Raw genomic sequence first — 16,705 nt, 5'->3', positions numbered from 1 at the left:
CTAAATAGATTTTGTGGCATAGCACCACCTAAAATTTATGGGCCATTCCATCTGGGAATGTCACTGCAGTATAAATATTCTGCCCAGGGCTCTGAGGTCAGATTTCCAAACTCCATCCAATTATTCCCCATACTAAGTGTCTTTTCTCACCCCCAAACCCTGTGGTTGCTTTCTGAAGGATATTCTTTGGAGACAGCTCTGTAAAACCCAACAAATTTACAGCAGCACTATGTTCTTATATAAAGCATAAGCCAGTTCACTGCACAATTATGGTTTTTTTCCCTGGTAGTGCCAAGAGTCTACAGCAAATATCCACTACAAATAAAAGCATCAAAACATAGAAGACAAATAGAGGGATGTGATGTCCAAGAAATCCATTCTGATTTGGGGTTGGGATTTTGAGGGTTTTTTTTTTTTATTTTCTGTATTCTACAGCAAGAGGAGAATGAGGGGGGATGATGCTTGCAGTTTACTGTATGCATTATATTGTTTAATACATGACAGAAGAAACAACAATATAAAAAATAACAAAAAAAGGACTGAAGTTTTGGTCAATGCTTAAAATTGAGGGAGTTTTTTTACAATCACAGAATGGTTTGGATTGGAAGGGACCTTAAAATCCTCTTGTTCTAACCCCCTACCATAGGCAGGGACACCTTCCATAGACAAGGTGGCTCAAAGTCCCATCCAGGCTGGTCCTGAACACTTCCAGGAATGGGGCAGACACAAATTCTCTGGGCAGTGTTTTCTAAATTATTTCTAATTTTTTTTCACCAGCAGCAATTTCTAAGTAAGAAGCAAACCATTATTAGCTTTAGCCTGACACCCCCAACACAAAGATGCATCCCAGGATCAAAGGGATTCTTTGATGGAAAATTCTGTCAGGACTTGGGGAGAAGCTGGGGCTTGAGTTAGTGAGGTATAAACAGCAAAGTTGGACTTGTAAGGTCTAATTTAAGGATTAGCCTGTGACTGCCCCTAAATCTCACTGCTCACACCCAGAGCTTGGGACAACAATGGAAATCCAACCATTCCCATGACCCAGCACACTCCCAAATTATCATGGAAATAGCAAACAAGCTTCATTCACCACAACTCCACTTCTGACACACCATGAAGCAGAAACATATGTTTTCCAAAAAGAAAAAAACCAAAACCACCCATCAAACTCATTTCACAATTTACAGTGCGTTCTGTAATTAATCACATTTGTACTGCCAGCTCCTAATGACTGAATCCCGTTTAATCACTCTGGAGCCCCTCAGCTGTGTGATGTGAGCACCACAAATCAGAACCTGGAGGGCTGATGAACATTCATCATGCATCCTTCCCCAAATTAATGGCACAGTCAAAGCACAGCCAGGCCCCATGAGGTGCTCAACATCCTATGCACAAAATGTAAATTCATAACCATCACCACAGCACCATCAGAGAAATACTCCATCAAGGCTCATTTTGTGCTTGCTAAACGTGTTTTCTGCACTTGGAAACAGAAAAGGGACTTGAACTATAAATCCCAGCATCAAAAACATCCCCTGAAACTTTGAAGAGTTTAAATCTCAATCACAGATCAACGTGAAACATTATGCAAGGCAACGTCTGAAATGAGAATAACAATGTGGTGCAGGACCTGAAATGGGAGAAGCTTTTCCATAATGCTCTAAATTTCCTTTGAATTATAAAACTTTAGCTTCTCCATCAAGCTGGGATATTCTGACTGGGCACGATGATGCTCCAGTGAACCCAAATGTCTTCACTGCTAAATCAAATATTAGTGCAGAGCCATGGTTCATTCAACTGGTTTGTGAGCCCTTAATCTCACCTTCATCATACAATGCTTCAAGTTGTTTTTTTTTTTCTCTTTCTAAATAAATTTAGATGTTCTACATGAAGAAGGCTTCCCAACAGATCCATCTGCTGATATCCAGGCTGAAAAGGTCAAGGGCAAGAGCAGAACTGCTCAAAGGAAAGCAGCAATCTATGGAAGAGCTAATTCCAGCAGGCAAAACATTCAGGGTGTAGATGCTTCCCATGGGCAGAGACTCCCCAGTGACATTCCCAGAGCTGCTTGGCACAGGAGAATTGCAGGATTTCCTCTTCTCTGGATTCTGCACTCATCATGGCACAGCCTCTTCGGTAAAACTGGTACAACACACAGCAGGATGATTTCCTGAAAGGTTTTCCCTGGATATAATTAATCTCCTACATCAACTCCAGCACTTGAGTAAGTAGCTACATTTTTACACCTAAAATCGCTGACTTTCACCTCGTTCCTTCATTCCCAAGTGACAGCGTGGGGAAAAGAAGCTTTTTTTAGCTACAAATGCAGGAGGTGGATGCTCTGCCTCACAACACAAAATAAACCATCAATCAGGATGGGTTTCAGCATGTCCTCAAGCTCATTTGTGGGTCTGGGTTTTATTCCTTCTGTGACCAAAATCAAATGGAAGCGAGAGCATCGCACACAGAGACACAGAAACAAATAATGTGGGAATTCAGAGCAGAAGTTTTCCAGTGTCATGCAGAAGGGTCAGAACTGACCCAGAATTTGGTATGTGGGATAGAAGAATTGATTTTTAGCTGTCAACAAAAAAAGGCTTTATAGGAGCATCCCTTAAACCTCTGCACTGTGTTATCAGCCACCTCCACGCTCCAGGAGCATATGGTCTGCTTCAGGAATCCAGCCCCTTCCACAGTGACTGGGAGCCCACATTATCATGCATAATGAAGGAAAAATCAAGTGCAAATCACAGCTGGCTCAGGATCATGCTGGTGCCTGCATCTGCCACTAGCAGCTTCCCAAATTCTCTCTGCGCCTGTTCCTCACAAATCCGAGGTGCACCTGAAGGAAAGCTCTGCTGAAGACAAGGCACTGGACATGTTGGCTTGTCCTTGGCCTGAAAGAGCTCAGAAAATCCTCAGCTCAGGACTAAAAGGCATAATTTAGTCTTCAAACTTCAACTTCAAAGTGTATTTCAACTTTGGAATGCTCTGGACCAAACCCCTTGTGCTACTCAGCTTTCCCAGTTCCTATCCAATGCACCAAAAAATCACCTCCTTCTCTGATATAAACACCCCAAACTGGATCTAACTTAGAACATCAAAGACATAGGGGTTTTTTAAGTCTCCACAGAATGTCTCCAACAGAGATCAATTAAGTTTGACCATGCTTTACCTATTATATTATTAACTACCTAAGTCTAGTCTTACAGCTGAGGTGGCATTTCCATTCCAGAACTCCTCTGGGGAAAATTACAGGAGACTGGGGAAGGGAAATTAAATGCAATTATCAAGAATGACAATTTAAAAATCTCTCAAACCAGTAATTTTTAAAGAGTATTTTATTAAAAATGCATTCAGCCAGACATTAATTAAATTGACAATTACAAAAATGAGTGGTCTGTGCCCACTGTTATGCTTTCAGGGTCAATCCTCCCATTCTGATGTGGTTTCTGGGTTTTTTAGCTCCACAGCTTCAGAGCAGAAGTCCCAGGACATGGTGTGAGTGTGGAAGAACAACTGTGGATATTCACTGCTGGATATCCAAGGTGTGGAGATCTCCAGAGTCATGAGTAAGGTGCACTTGTCAGTGTTGTCTGCTTGAATAATGACAACACACCAAGCCTAAAAATGGGGCTGAAATTCTTCTGTTTGATACTGAATAGATTCTCAACTTTTCTGCATTTTCTTTCATATTCACATGGTCTGAACCAAAGAGTTGGATGATGTCAAACACTGGTCAAACTCACAGCAACAGGGTTAGTAGCTCTTAAACTAACTTTATTTTTTTTTTAAGGAGCCTCAGAGAGGCAGATTATGAAATAAATTCCATCTTGGCACTTTAATGTATTGGGAGGAGGATTTTGCTGTTTCATCCAGTGGATGGAAGAAGTTTTTAGCAAGAATTGTCAAAGGGAGATTTTTTTCTGAAATGATCTCAAAGGTACCATCCAAAAATCCACCCTGTTCCACTCACTGCTAAAGAAGGAGGAAATCTCAGGAAATCTCTACTCTCAGAAAGTCTGGTGTCTCCTCAGAGCCTTTTCCTGCAGCTTTTCCTTGGAAATGCAGCTTCTCATTTACAGTCTCATGCTTCAATTACTCCTTTCCTGCCCTACCTCTGTTCCTCCAGCACACCCTGCACTAAATATCAGGCTCAGAACCAATGGTTTGGTCATGGTGGAGGCTGCAGAGTTACCCTGCAGACTGTGACCAGAATCATCAGCAACAGAAGGCAAAGCCACAGGCTCTCAGCTGCTCACCTCAAGTGCTCCAAGCATCCTGAACACAGCCTGAGTCCCACTGAAATGAGATTTCCTTGCAGGAGGTCAGGAGCTGCCACAGAAATTGGTTCTGCCAACATTTTGGGCTGGATAAATCAGCTGCTGCAGCTCAGCATCACTTGCAAGCAGTTTTGCTGCATCAGTATTTGCTGAAGTTTAATGTTTTTCCTGTGCAATGGGCTTCAGCCTTGATCTACAGAGACAGAATCTCACACACTGCCTAACACCACTACCAAAAAAAGGGAACTCACATCTGTGTGGGTTTGGACAAGCAAAACTCTCTCTGTTTCTAATACAACCTCTCTTCAAATGAAAAGCCCTGCTCAGAAACCTCATGGGGCCATACTCCATCCAGCCAAGGGAGATAAATTTCAGTTCCCAAAGTTTGCCCACTACAAATCAACTGGTTCCACAGGGTAAAAAAGGGGAAAAAAAGGAAGGAAAAAAAAAAGAAAAAAGCACTTTTGCTCCTTCTCATGGCAAAAGCAGCTAAGAAATGCCTCATTCCATGCAACAGCAATCCCACCACTCTATGCAAGGTGTGGTGTTGAGAGGATCCCCATCTCATGCTGATGCCTTCCCAAATTTAATCTACCCCTCCAATCACCCTTCCTTTATCTCCCTACTGTGCCTCATTTGCTTTTCACTTGCTGGTCCAGCTGTGAAAACATCAACTGGCTTCAGCCCTGCTGTTCCCAAGAAGAAATCACATCCCCGAGGATTTTTTAGAAATTATTGCAAAAGACATGGAACACAGAGCTAACACATACCCTGATTTCCTCCTGGCCATTTGTCATGACTGCCAACCATAAAAAAAACTTCTTCACCAGCACACTCCAGCCCCAGCCTTGCCAGGAGCCTGAGCTTGAAGAGAATTGAAGAGAATTGAAGAAATTCTCCCTGCATCCATCTCTAATATCCAGTGCAGAAGTGTCCAAGCCTCACTGGCCATTTGGGGCCAGACTCCAGAGCTCTTTGGGTTAGTTCTAGTCCTTGAAGCAGCAGCAAACTGAGTGCTGAAGGCTTCCAAACCCTCCAAAAAATCCTATTTCCTCATGATCAGAAATGACCAGCATGCTCAAGTGATTTTCCTGCTGGGTAATGACCTCAGCTGGAGTCCTGTAACATCCCCAGCTGTGATGGCAGAGGATGGATGGATCCTCAGGTTTTAGGAAAAAGTCAGGACTGTGCTCTCTGCCTTGAAAACCCAGATGCACCAGGGCAGGATGAAATGAATCATTCTCTGATATTCAAGCATCTTCCAAACAGAGGAACAGGTATCAGGAGAAAACAAACAGAACCGAGTACAGTGCTGTGTACAAAATAGAACTAATATCAAGCTTGACTGAAAAAGTTGATTAAATTAGTTTAATTTAAAAGCCCAAACAAACCCTGAAGGAGGTTCTTTGTTTATTGCTTTTTACCAACAGCACACTTTACAGAAGAAGCACCATGTGGGCATGAAATATTCATTCATTAAATCTTTCATAAAGCTCCACACTATTGGTTTCACTCAGGATATATTTATAACTTGTCAAATTCCCCAAAAATCACTGCTTTTCTTCCTCCCCCTTCCAGACTGTTTGTAAAAGGATTAGGCTTTCAGTTTTCACTGCAATATCCCTGATCCTCAGCTCCACTGTTGCTCGTGCACAAGGTGCTGCTTCTTTAATCACAACAGGGTTCATTGTTCAACCTTCCCTGCACCACCCAAAAGGGACCCTTAGGATGCTGCAAACCACAGGAATGGCAGCATCACTCCTTTAGGATGGAGGGCAGAACTGAGAGTCCAGCCAAGCAAGGGAAAAGCAGGCAGAGAGTGGGTTCATTTCAGCAGGGCCATGCCTGAGACACTGGATTTCAAACCTCATCCACTGGAGAGCCACTTCTTGAACCTTTCCCTGGCTGCCAGCCAACCTCCAGATTAAACCCATGCTCTGAGCTGGGTTAATAACACACTAGAGTAAACAGTGTTGCATTATCCTCAGTGTTAGCTGTAAAACTAAGCAATGTTTTTTTACAAGGTTTGCTGACTACATGGCTCAGTCCAGTACAGCAATGAGGACAGGCTATAGTTACAGATGAAAAGTATTTTCTACCCAAAAATCTGCAAAAATCCAGGATTTGCATTAGGGGACAACTGCATCAGTGAAACTGTCAATCCTCTAAGGACTTGCACTGATATGTAGTACAAGTGGTATTTGGCCAAATCTGATTTTTCCAAATTATCCTTAGTGCAACTCTGCTCTGTGGAAGGTGTCCCTGCCCATGGCAGGGGGTAGAATGAGATGGCAAAATCCCTTCCAACCCAAACCATTCCTGGGTTCTATGATTAAAAAAACACCCAAACACAGATGCTGAACAGCACTTGAGGTGCACTGCAGGATCCTGAGCAGTTTTGGTACCCACAGTCACTGCACACATCCCTGCTTGATGGACTACAGGCTCTCTGGTCACACTTGCTCTTCTTTCCCTTCCTCCATTTGTTTGTGAGCATAAATAAATATAAATACAGTACAAGCAGATGTTGTTGTCCCTGGAAACTAAGCTTGCTGGGCATGTTTCTGCTGAAACGGCTTCTCACTGGAAAATTAGGTTTTGATACAAGTGTGTTTCTTTTCTTGCTTTTAATAAACAGAGCCTACTTCATGTGCAAGTTCTGGGCTTTCTGTTTTTCATAGGAAAACTGAACAATCTTGCACGGTTCCAGTTTTCAAATGCCTGATCCTCAGCAAGGGCAGGGTTCCCCAGCACAAGAGCATCTTGAGGAGAAGAATCCCAACATGAATGCACCAGGAGGGGCCAAAAATCTCCTGAGACAGTCTAACCCAGGCCAAAGGGCAAGGAGGGTCCCTACAGTTCTGGGGTGCTGAGTCTGCTGCAACTCAAGATGGTTTTTAGGGTGTTTAAACCCAAAAAAACAGCCACCCTGATGTTTTTGAGTGGAAAAACTCTGATTTTTTTCCCCAAAGGAAAATACTGGTGAGTACAAAGCAGAAGCTTTGAATTTATGGTTTCATGAAGGGGATGCAAGAACTTTTCTCAGTCAATTCCACCAGATACTCAAAAGAAGCACAAAGAGTGACCCTAGCTGAGGAGACTTGGCCTCAGGGAAAACTTTCCCTTAGCAGAGAGCTGAGAGTGCCCCAAAGCCACAGGGACCCTGCAGACCAAGGCTGGGAGCCTTGTGCACATTCCTGAAGATCACTTCTACTGCACTCCCAAAAAACTTCAAACAACAAGACTGTGTTTAACCAAACATTGGCTTTGCCCCTCAATTTTCTCCATCACTCACAGTGGTCACAGCCAGAACCACAGCAGTGCACAACTCACATTTCCCACTCAGAAAGTGTCTTTGTGTCTGAGTTTCACAACTGAAATATCAGGATAAATTATTTACCCCCTACTCCACATAATAAACCTGCCAGCATCTCATCCCTGCCAGTTATGCCTCTGGACCTGAAAAATTATATTAAAAGGAAAATCAAACCAGGAAATGTTGACCTCAAGCCCAGCAGACCTGGAGATGATCAAAACCCTCTGCATTTGATAAACTCTACAACTCAAATTTCTTGCAAAGCTTAACCCACTGGCCAGGCTGAGCAACATTTACACAGTAGCCCAACAATTAATTACATTCCCAAAAGACACGTGGGGGCCTGTTGTGCTCAGTTTACCCCAAAAGGGCCTCACTTGGCAATACTAAGTCTTTTGAAAGTAACTAAAGCCAGTAGCACATGCAGAAGATTTGCAGTTTCACACAAGAGTGAAAAGACCATTTCCCCTCTCAAGACAACATTATCCTGATGCCACGGGCAGACTCTTCAATTTTCACATCCCAGCTGAGAGATCTGAATCATGCCAAGGAAGGGAAGGAAAAGCTACTGAGGCTGCTGTAATGAAAATATGTTTTTCTCAGGAGCAATTCTGCAAGGCTATGAGGGGTTGGGGGAAATGCCAAACCATGGCATGGTCCAGTGAATTCCAGCTCCTGGAAACTCCCAAGATACTCCAGAGTCAACTGACTTGACTCCTACTACAGCAAATTTCAGTCAAAGCCAGCATTTTTACCTCCTCTCCCCCTCTTTGCTGTCATCAGGAGAGCTAAGAAAAAAAAAAAAAAAAGCTATTTTTTTATATGCTCGTTAAGTATAATCTGCTAAATGTTCTATGCCAATGCATAAAGCTGCCTACTATGCTAATAGAATATTTAATTGACATTTATTTGCTGACTAGTTATTTATGCTAACGTCATCCCTGCATAATTAATAGCCTGCTAAAGTCGACTTGAAAAGCACACATAAAACACTGCACTAAGAGTCATTTGCAGCATTTAAAATAAAGGAATCCTGCCATCTATTTACATTAGGTTAGTCTAAACTCAATTTTGATGGAATAACAGGATAAAGATTGGGCAGAGATTTTAAAAAACAGCCCTGTGTACTGCTTTAGAAACATCCACAGGCTTTGACAGTGCAACCTGCCAAAGAAGATTTCCGAGTTTCATTTTACTTGGCTCGAGGGCCCAGTTCTTAGCTGATGTAAAACAGCATAAGCTCAGTGAATGCCTACTTATTTTCTCCAGCCTCAAGCTCTTAGGAAGTAATATTTCAGGTGAAAGAGCTAAACTGGGGCCAGATCTGCTCTCCACACCAGTAAAAAAGCAAATGGAGAAATCCACCCTGCCCATCTGCTCCCTCTACCTGTGCTGTAATCACAGACCTGCAGGGAAAGTTTAATTTTTACTTCCTCTGGGATGAGATTACCAAGGGGAAGATGCCTTCAAAAAAAAAAAAAAAAGAAAAAATAAAACAACAATTTCCATGACTGCATTTTCTGAAAGGGAATCTTCAAACACCCTTATCCATTGTCAGAAACATTATCTCTGATCTCTGTGTCCCTCATTTAAGAGCCCATGGAGAAGCTTTGCATTCAGCAAGAGAGTTCCAAAAATGATGCTGAAAGCCAAGGGTATGGGTCACATCATTGGATCACCAAATCCACTCCTGCAACACAGCAGACCATCTTCTGGCCATTCAGAATCCATTCAGAATCATCATACTGAAAATTTGGACAAGGTTAACCAGATTAAACCATGGTCCTCCTTTACACCAGTGACCTCAAAGAGCAGGATTTTGCTCTGTGATAGATTCACATGGTAATGTATTAAAACCAAACAAACAAAACAGCAGTAAGTTGTCATTTGAAGGCAACTCAACATACTGTGGCACAAGTTTTATCTTCCTTTTCAACAATATCCTGTCCAGAATCTGACCCAGCACTTGGAATCACAGTGAAATTTCCCTCCTTTGGCCTAGATCTGAGACAGAAGTTAATCTCACCTGAGAGCCACATGAGAACCAGTCTCAATAGTGACCAAATGATGGTGTTTGCCTTCATAGAAAGTCTGGGCAGGCACAGTGCTTTAAGTCTACCCCACTTAATGGTATATGTGATGATGAAACTTTATCAAGCTCAGCACCATGAAAGACAAGGTTATTTCAACCCAGGATTAGACTTCTGAACTTTAATCCTCCTTGTATTGATGCAGGGAAGTAAAAGCTGCTTCCCTGCACAGAATCACAGTGTGATTGATCTTCTTGGTCACTAAGCCCAGTGTTCAGAAGTTTTCCCATCCACAAAATCAAAATATAGACCCAGTTCTCTCCCTGCTGTTTCCTTCCATCTCCAAACCTGCAGCTCACAGACCTGCACACAGAAATGCCCTGTTTGGATTTCCATCTGTCAATACCACTAAAGCAGAGCCACTGCTGCAATTACCAGCACACACAACAATCCCCTCATCCAGTGTCTATAGCTCATTCCAGCATGCGTTACAACAGTGCCAGGAGAGACTGGGCTCTGTCAGCTCAGCTGTAAATCTGCAATCTGTACAAAAAAACCCTGAGTGACAATCACAGGATGTCCCTGCTCTTTCACAATGCATAATTTAGCTGCTACACTTGTCAGGTTCTCCATGCCCGATGGAGGATGTGTCCATGGACTCAACTGTCACCAGCAGAGAACAGCACTTGGAAATGAACAGGCTAAAGGACACCTTGTTTCCTTCCACCAGTCAGGAAAGTTAAGCTAGGCTTAAATTTTTAGTGCTCAATGGGTAAAACAGCCCAAGGGATGAAGGATAGTGACAAATGACTGCACTAAGAAAGGAAGAGTGTTTGGGTAAGATATAGGAGGGGATAAATGCTACTCCTGGTTCCATGCAGGCTGATATAACAGGGAAATTTTAACTAACTGATGGAAAATCCACCTTACATCCCACCCTTGCAGTGCAGGAAACAAAGCCTGCCACCCCACCACAGCCCTGCCACTGCCAGTGAACTCTGAAGCAGGTTTTCCTTCCTCATATGAACTGCAATTGCTGAAGGGCCTTGTCAGGAAGGATGAAAATTTCACACTCAGCCTCATCAGGCAGCAGTTACCCACTGCTTACACCACAGTTAATATGCAATAAAGAAGAAATCTCTGTCCCAGGACGTGACATTAGAGCTGATCAGTGCCAAAGCTACAGACCATAAGGACAGCTTCACACTTGCCTCAGCTAGTTCATGAATAAACATCCAATTCATTCAAATGAGTTCTATATTAACTAATTTAAATAATTTTCATTTTGCTTTGAATGGTAAACAGATCTATTCTGCCAGGATGGTTGAGTTTGCAATTCAAATTACACACCGATTTGTAATGAGAAAAATATAATTAATGGCAAAGCTTGAAGTAACTACAATTTTACTCCTTTGATTTCCTGTGGAGGAGGGGGCTGGAGCACGAAGCTCCCAGGCACACGTGCACTGACACCATCCTGCCATAAAACAAGAGATTTTATTGCCACCTCAGGTATTCCTGATCTGGTGACTGCACCATCACGTCACAGGAGGACACAACATGACTTGACATTTTACTCACAGGCCACAGGCACCATGATGCAACTAATGTCACCCCATAAATAACAGTGCAGCAGTCTGCAAATTAATCAACTTCCTCTGATTTGGATCATAAACTACAATTATTTGGCAGCCTCCTCTTAAAAGCTCTGTGTGTGCTGGACTTTAAATCAAGTTCTATTGATCTGCTGAACTGAACCAGCCCATTTTGTAGCATCTCTCTCCCATCTAATGAATTTCTTTGTCCCATCACTCTACCATTCCTGTCTGGCATCACATTTATGAGATAAGCACCCATCAGTCCAGCCTGACCCATAAGCAGAAACAAAGCACTGTCCCAGTGCTGCCATTCTGGCTGTTAAACAAGTTCATTTTGGCAACTCTGCTTTTTAACCAGAGCCTTCAGCTCCTGATTAAAACCACAACCTAATGACAGACAAGCTGGCCATGCTGTCTGCATGGTCCAGCCAACCACTGAAATCAAGATGGGCAGAAATGGTGCCTCAGAACTGGGTCCATGCAATTTAGAGCTGGTTTGTGTTTCTCCCAAAGGTCTGACAACATAAAGTGCAAAGTTGAAGAGGTTTAAAAAAAATCTCCAGAGTTCATAGAGAATATCAGTTTCTCTTTCACCAATGCATAGGTCCTATTCTGTAAGTCCTGAAGGCTCAGATCCTCTTGGGCATTTTAGATGCCTCATTCCAAAACATGAGCCAAGCTCTTAAGTGCTTAAATCTCTTCTGAAATAACAACAACCCACTCATTTAATTTACTCTTTTTGAAAATCACACTGTGACATATTCAACCAAGTTTATTCACTGAAGATGGGAGTGGGAAAACAAACAAAAAAACCCCTAAAGTAACAGGGCAGCTGCCCACATTCAACACCCTGGTGTACAGTTACCTCACCCACCAGAGAAGAAAGGATGTAGGACACACTGCACACTTGCAGTCACTCAAGCAAGGCACAGAGTGCCATGACCCAAAGGGCAAATTCCAACAGACCCATGAAAAGCAGCGGCCTCAGGTTATAAGGGAATTGTTATTTTCTATTATGACATTCAGCAAGCTCTCTTACCCCCCTGACCCTCACATTTGAGACTTAGTCTGTAGCACTGTACACCTTTCTAGTAACACTGATTGTAATCCACATAATAAAATGCAGTTTAAGAGGCCAATAAAATAAAACACCTCACCCCTCTCACATCAACTTGATTTACTGGTACTAAGCCAAGAGATTTCTCAGCTGTACTTATCTTCAAGACTTCTTTTTTAAAGCAATCAATCTCGTGTTTATTCAAAACACACAGACCAGAACAAAAAGATAAGTTTCAGCTCACAGTTTGGGCTTTTACAAGGCAGAAATGTCAGCTTTGATTCAAAGACTGTGTCTACAACTCACTTCAGGGGGAAGTCAGGGAACACTTAGTCTGGGAGAATTCCCACATGGCAGAAATGGCACATTCACTGTTTTCAATGGCCACACATAGCAGAAAATAAAATAGTAACTTCAGCAGCAGAACCCTTAAATCAGACTTCCCTTAAATGTATGCGCAAGCTGGAGGCTGAATACTCATCTCTTCTTCCCTTGATCCAGAATTAATGAGATATATGGCAGGAATACTTAGGAGCAACACTGACAATATGCCTCTGCTTGGAGCAATGCAGCAGCAAGGATACACCACAGCTGCTCTGCTGATGCACACAGCCTATATATATATGTATGTATATATGTACACATTTATATTCCTATACACTGAGGATCAAATTGTATTATCAACAAACCCCTCCACATGGGCCACTCAGGAGTCTACAACACTTCCATTCACCTCTTGTGCACCTAAAAGCTGCCAATCAGAACATGCCCTAATTAATAATGACCAAATTCTGCTACCTTCAATCACATGCATCTACCATTAGAATTAAAAACTGGCAGAGTCTGGCAGTGGAAGGTTTTAAACTTTCAGGGCAAAACACTTTTGAGTGCAAAGTCAGATCCTGATTTTGGTTACACCCAAACAGATCTTGCTTATTTTAGTTTGTTCTTGCTCTTGAATTTCACTCCTCTTTCTACAAGAACAGGACAGTTTTCTCCCCAAAGTGAAAATCACAGCATTACAGTTCAGCAGTAAGAAAACTCAAGCTGTGCCAGGGCAGATACAAGTTGGATATTATGAAAAAGTTTTTTATGGGAAGAGTGATAAAGTATTGGAATAATCTGCCCAGGGAGGAGGTGGAGTCACCATTCCTGGATGTGTTTAAAAAAAGACTGGATGTGGCATTTGGTGCCATGGTCTAGTTCATGTGTTAGGGCATGGGCTGGACTCGATGACCTTGAAGGTCTCTTCCAACCCAGTCATTATGTGAAGACACTTCCCTATGGAAGTGCCTTCTTGCTGTTACCAACCAGGGCAAAAACACCTTTGCTGACAGCTGTTTGCCCTTCAGATTGACAAACTGAACCCCATGAGGACACAATCCCCCCAACATCACCCATCAGCACCACAGACCTGGAGCGCCCATCCCAGACCCACCCACAGCCCAACTCCAGAGCACAACCCCAACAACCCAGGCAGGACTCACCATCTGGGGGCATCAGGACCTTGTTGTTCTGGGTGCACCAGCCCACGGGGTGCAGGTCTGCTGTCATCACATCACACCAGAAGTCAGCCCTGCGCTCGTCGCCGTAGCCGCAGTAGCGCAGCAGCAGCAGCTGCCCGCAGGTGGTGATGATTGTGGCCACCCAGTACGTGTCTGGGTTGCTCTTGTTGGCCACTTCTAGTTTCATCCCTGGCTGGAAACTGCTCTGAAGGCTGATTTCAACCTTGCAAAATGAGAAAGGCATGGGTGTTACTGTTCGGGCTTTGCAGGGAGAGTTCCTCCCCTCCCCCTGGAAATGCTGCCCTTGAAGAGCAGCCCTGGATGGGACATGAGCTGATTGTGCTTCTTAATTAATCCAAGCACCTCCTTCTCCACCTGCCTGGCAGCTCCATTCCTACTTCACTGCCTCATATCCCATCGTGCAAGGCCCACAGGTTCCAAAGTGCAGGAGTGGTACCTGCAGGTGTGTTGCATTTTGGCTATAGGAGCAGCACAAAGGATAATTCAACATAGTTCTTCATGTAATGGAGGAGCAAAAGAGAGCTTTATTTAAATAAACACTACACTTATATAGGGTAGTTCTTGTAATACAGAACAGAAAAGGATCATTGGTCCAAGAAAACAACACCTCATTGAAAACATGCTTTCTGCAAAACAACAGTCTTTCACACACCCTGCAGTGTTTAATCATTGTTATAATTCCTTGTCCTTGAGCAGTCTGAGGAGCCCAAGGCTTCAAGGCTGCTTTGTCCCTGGTTCCCAGCAGTATCCAACCACACAGGTGTACTACATCCAAGAGAGGACTGGCACTCATCCTCAACCCTTAAATGTCACTAATGCCTCGGGTCCAGTCAGCACAACTCCAATGAAGTTTCACTCCCCCCTGCACAGCTCCACCAGGACACAGATCACAGGACACAGAAAGGCAGGTATGCAGCACCCCCAGGAGTGAAGGCCAACTACAATAATCAGTCACAACAACACTGAAGCACCTGTAGAGGCTTGACAAGCATCAAGGGCTAAATGTCCAAGGATAGAATTTCCACTGTACCCACACTCAGCAGCTCAAACCTCAACCAATTCCCATTCCCAGCACCCTGGAAAACAAGGTATGACCTGTCACCGAAAGAAGTCTGGGTCACTGCTGTTGGATGGAGATGTCAGTTCCATTTATCTCAGCAGTGACAGGTCACCTGCAGCTTGCCCTAGGTCACTGGAGATGCTAGTGCATCTCTTCTGGGACACTGCTGCACTGCTGATGAACACCAGGGCCTGCTGCAGCACAACTGTGTTCCAAGGACCAGGGGGATGCCTCTAGCTGCTGCTGATAAAGAAGAGGTGGATGCCAGTGCGCTGGTCAGGTGCCAGCCTTGTCCTCACAAAACCATCCAAAATGTTACCTGTCACCCCTTAGGAGATGTTTAAGGATAAATTCTTACAGATTTCTTATCAACCACTGAATCCAGAGGGATTATAAATCTAGGTAAGTCTGTCTCTGATTGACTTCCAATTGAAATGGCAGTTACAGAGGTAAATACAACATGGCCTGCTTGGTCAACTGAGGATGTCACAGATGTGGGGACGCCAGCCTGCTGAGAAAACACTCCTCTGGCCCAGCAGCAGCAACCCCTCACTCACCCAACTCCAGCTCCTGCCCCCAGGGCTGCCCAGCCAAGCCCATTCACCACCTGCACTCCCTGTGCCTTTCCTTGTGTGGGCACTTCCAGCAGCATCAGTGCCCAGAGCCACAGAACCCCTGAGAGGGACCTCTGGAGATGTTCAAACACTGATGACATGCACTGCTGTGACATGCACTGCTTCACTGAGTGCTAGGACAGAAATGCTCATAAATAATCCAGGGCACAGAGTGGCCCATGTCCCAGCACAAACTGGGTCTCCTCCCAGCACAGATTGGCAGCTGCAGCTCAAAGCACCTGAGCCTGATGCCTGCAGAGTGAATCATTTCTTGGTTTTCTCCCTGTGCTCACCATAACACCACCATGGTACTCTGGAAGCCAAGAGACTTGTGACTGGAAATCACATCAAGAGTGGAGTCAGACAGATAATGCAGTCTTCTCTGACAGCTTCCAGGTTTTGGCCAGATTTTTGAGGATCAGGTTTTAGATTGTGAAGCAGTCACCAAGGACTGTTCCCAGCACCAGTTTGTCCCACACTGACATTCCCAGGATTGAGGTGAGACACTGCACCCAGCAGGATGAGCTGGGCATCTCCACACAACTGAACACATCCTTAAGGGCTTCATAAAATACAAAACTTTCAACTTGGAGCAGAAATCTGGAACAAGAGACTCTCTCCCCAAGCAGCTGCTGGATCAAGAATAAACTCCACAAAAAGCATTGCCCTGCAAATCTGCAGTATAGAGAATTATCATCCTTCACCCTGCAATACTCTGGGTTAACTTGTTAAAATGGAAGCAAAATAGGGAATGGAGGACTGTACTGGTTTTTCAGACCTAGATAAAAGAGAGGTTTTTCATCTCTGCAGCTCCTTTAGCCCTACAAGACAAGCCAGAAAATTACCTGGAGACAAAGGTGTTTGACCAGGTGATCTCCAGAGGTGCCTCCAAAGGCTGCTGGTGCTGACACAGAGCAGAGCACAGACCTGTCACACCACAGCTGTCTGCATGCTCCATGCTCTGCCAGGAAAAGCAGCACCTGCCCAAGCCCTGCTTCCCAAATCTCTGAGACAGAATCTCCAGGCAGGAGGCTGATAGATGGTTTCCTGTGAGCCACACTCAACTCTAGTGCTGAGTAACTCTGCCAGTCAGTAAATCAGGCATTAAAAGGAGATTTGGGGAAATAAGACACTCTTGTGAGATTTATCTCTACAGGCTGGCAAGGACAACAATGAATGTAGAGAGTGAAGAGAAAAAAACATGAGCGCATTGTAAGCCAA

At 43.9% G+C, this 16,705-nt stretch overlaps 1 protein-coding gene across 1 annotated transcript in view; it reads right to left on the bottom strand.

Moving 5' to 3' along the window:
* Positions 1 to 16,705, bottom strand: part of SFMBT2 (Scm like with four mbt domains 2) — a 107,527-nt gene that overhangs the window by 74,162 nt on the left and 16,660 nt on the right. Inside the window, exon 4 of the mRNA XM_079304945.1 lies at positions 13,772 to 14,012. Within this exon, the coding sequence (XP_079161071.1) occupies positions 13,772 to 14,012 (241 nt within the window). The remainder of the gene's footprint in view (positions 1 to 13,771; positions 14,013 to 16,705) is intronic.

This window comes from Erithacus rubecula (assembly GCF_903797595.1).
Source record: "Erithacus rubecula genome assembly, chromosome: 4".
NCBI lineage: Eukaryota > Metazoa > Chordata > Aves > Passeriformes > Muscicapidae > Erithacus > Erithacus rubecula.
This window is presented reverse-complemented; position numbering and strand designations above follow the sequence as displayed.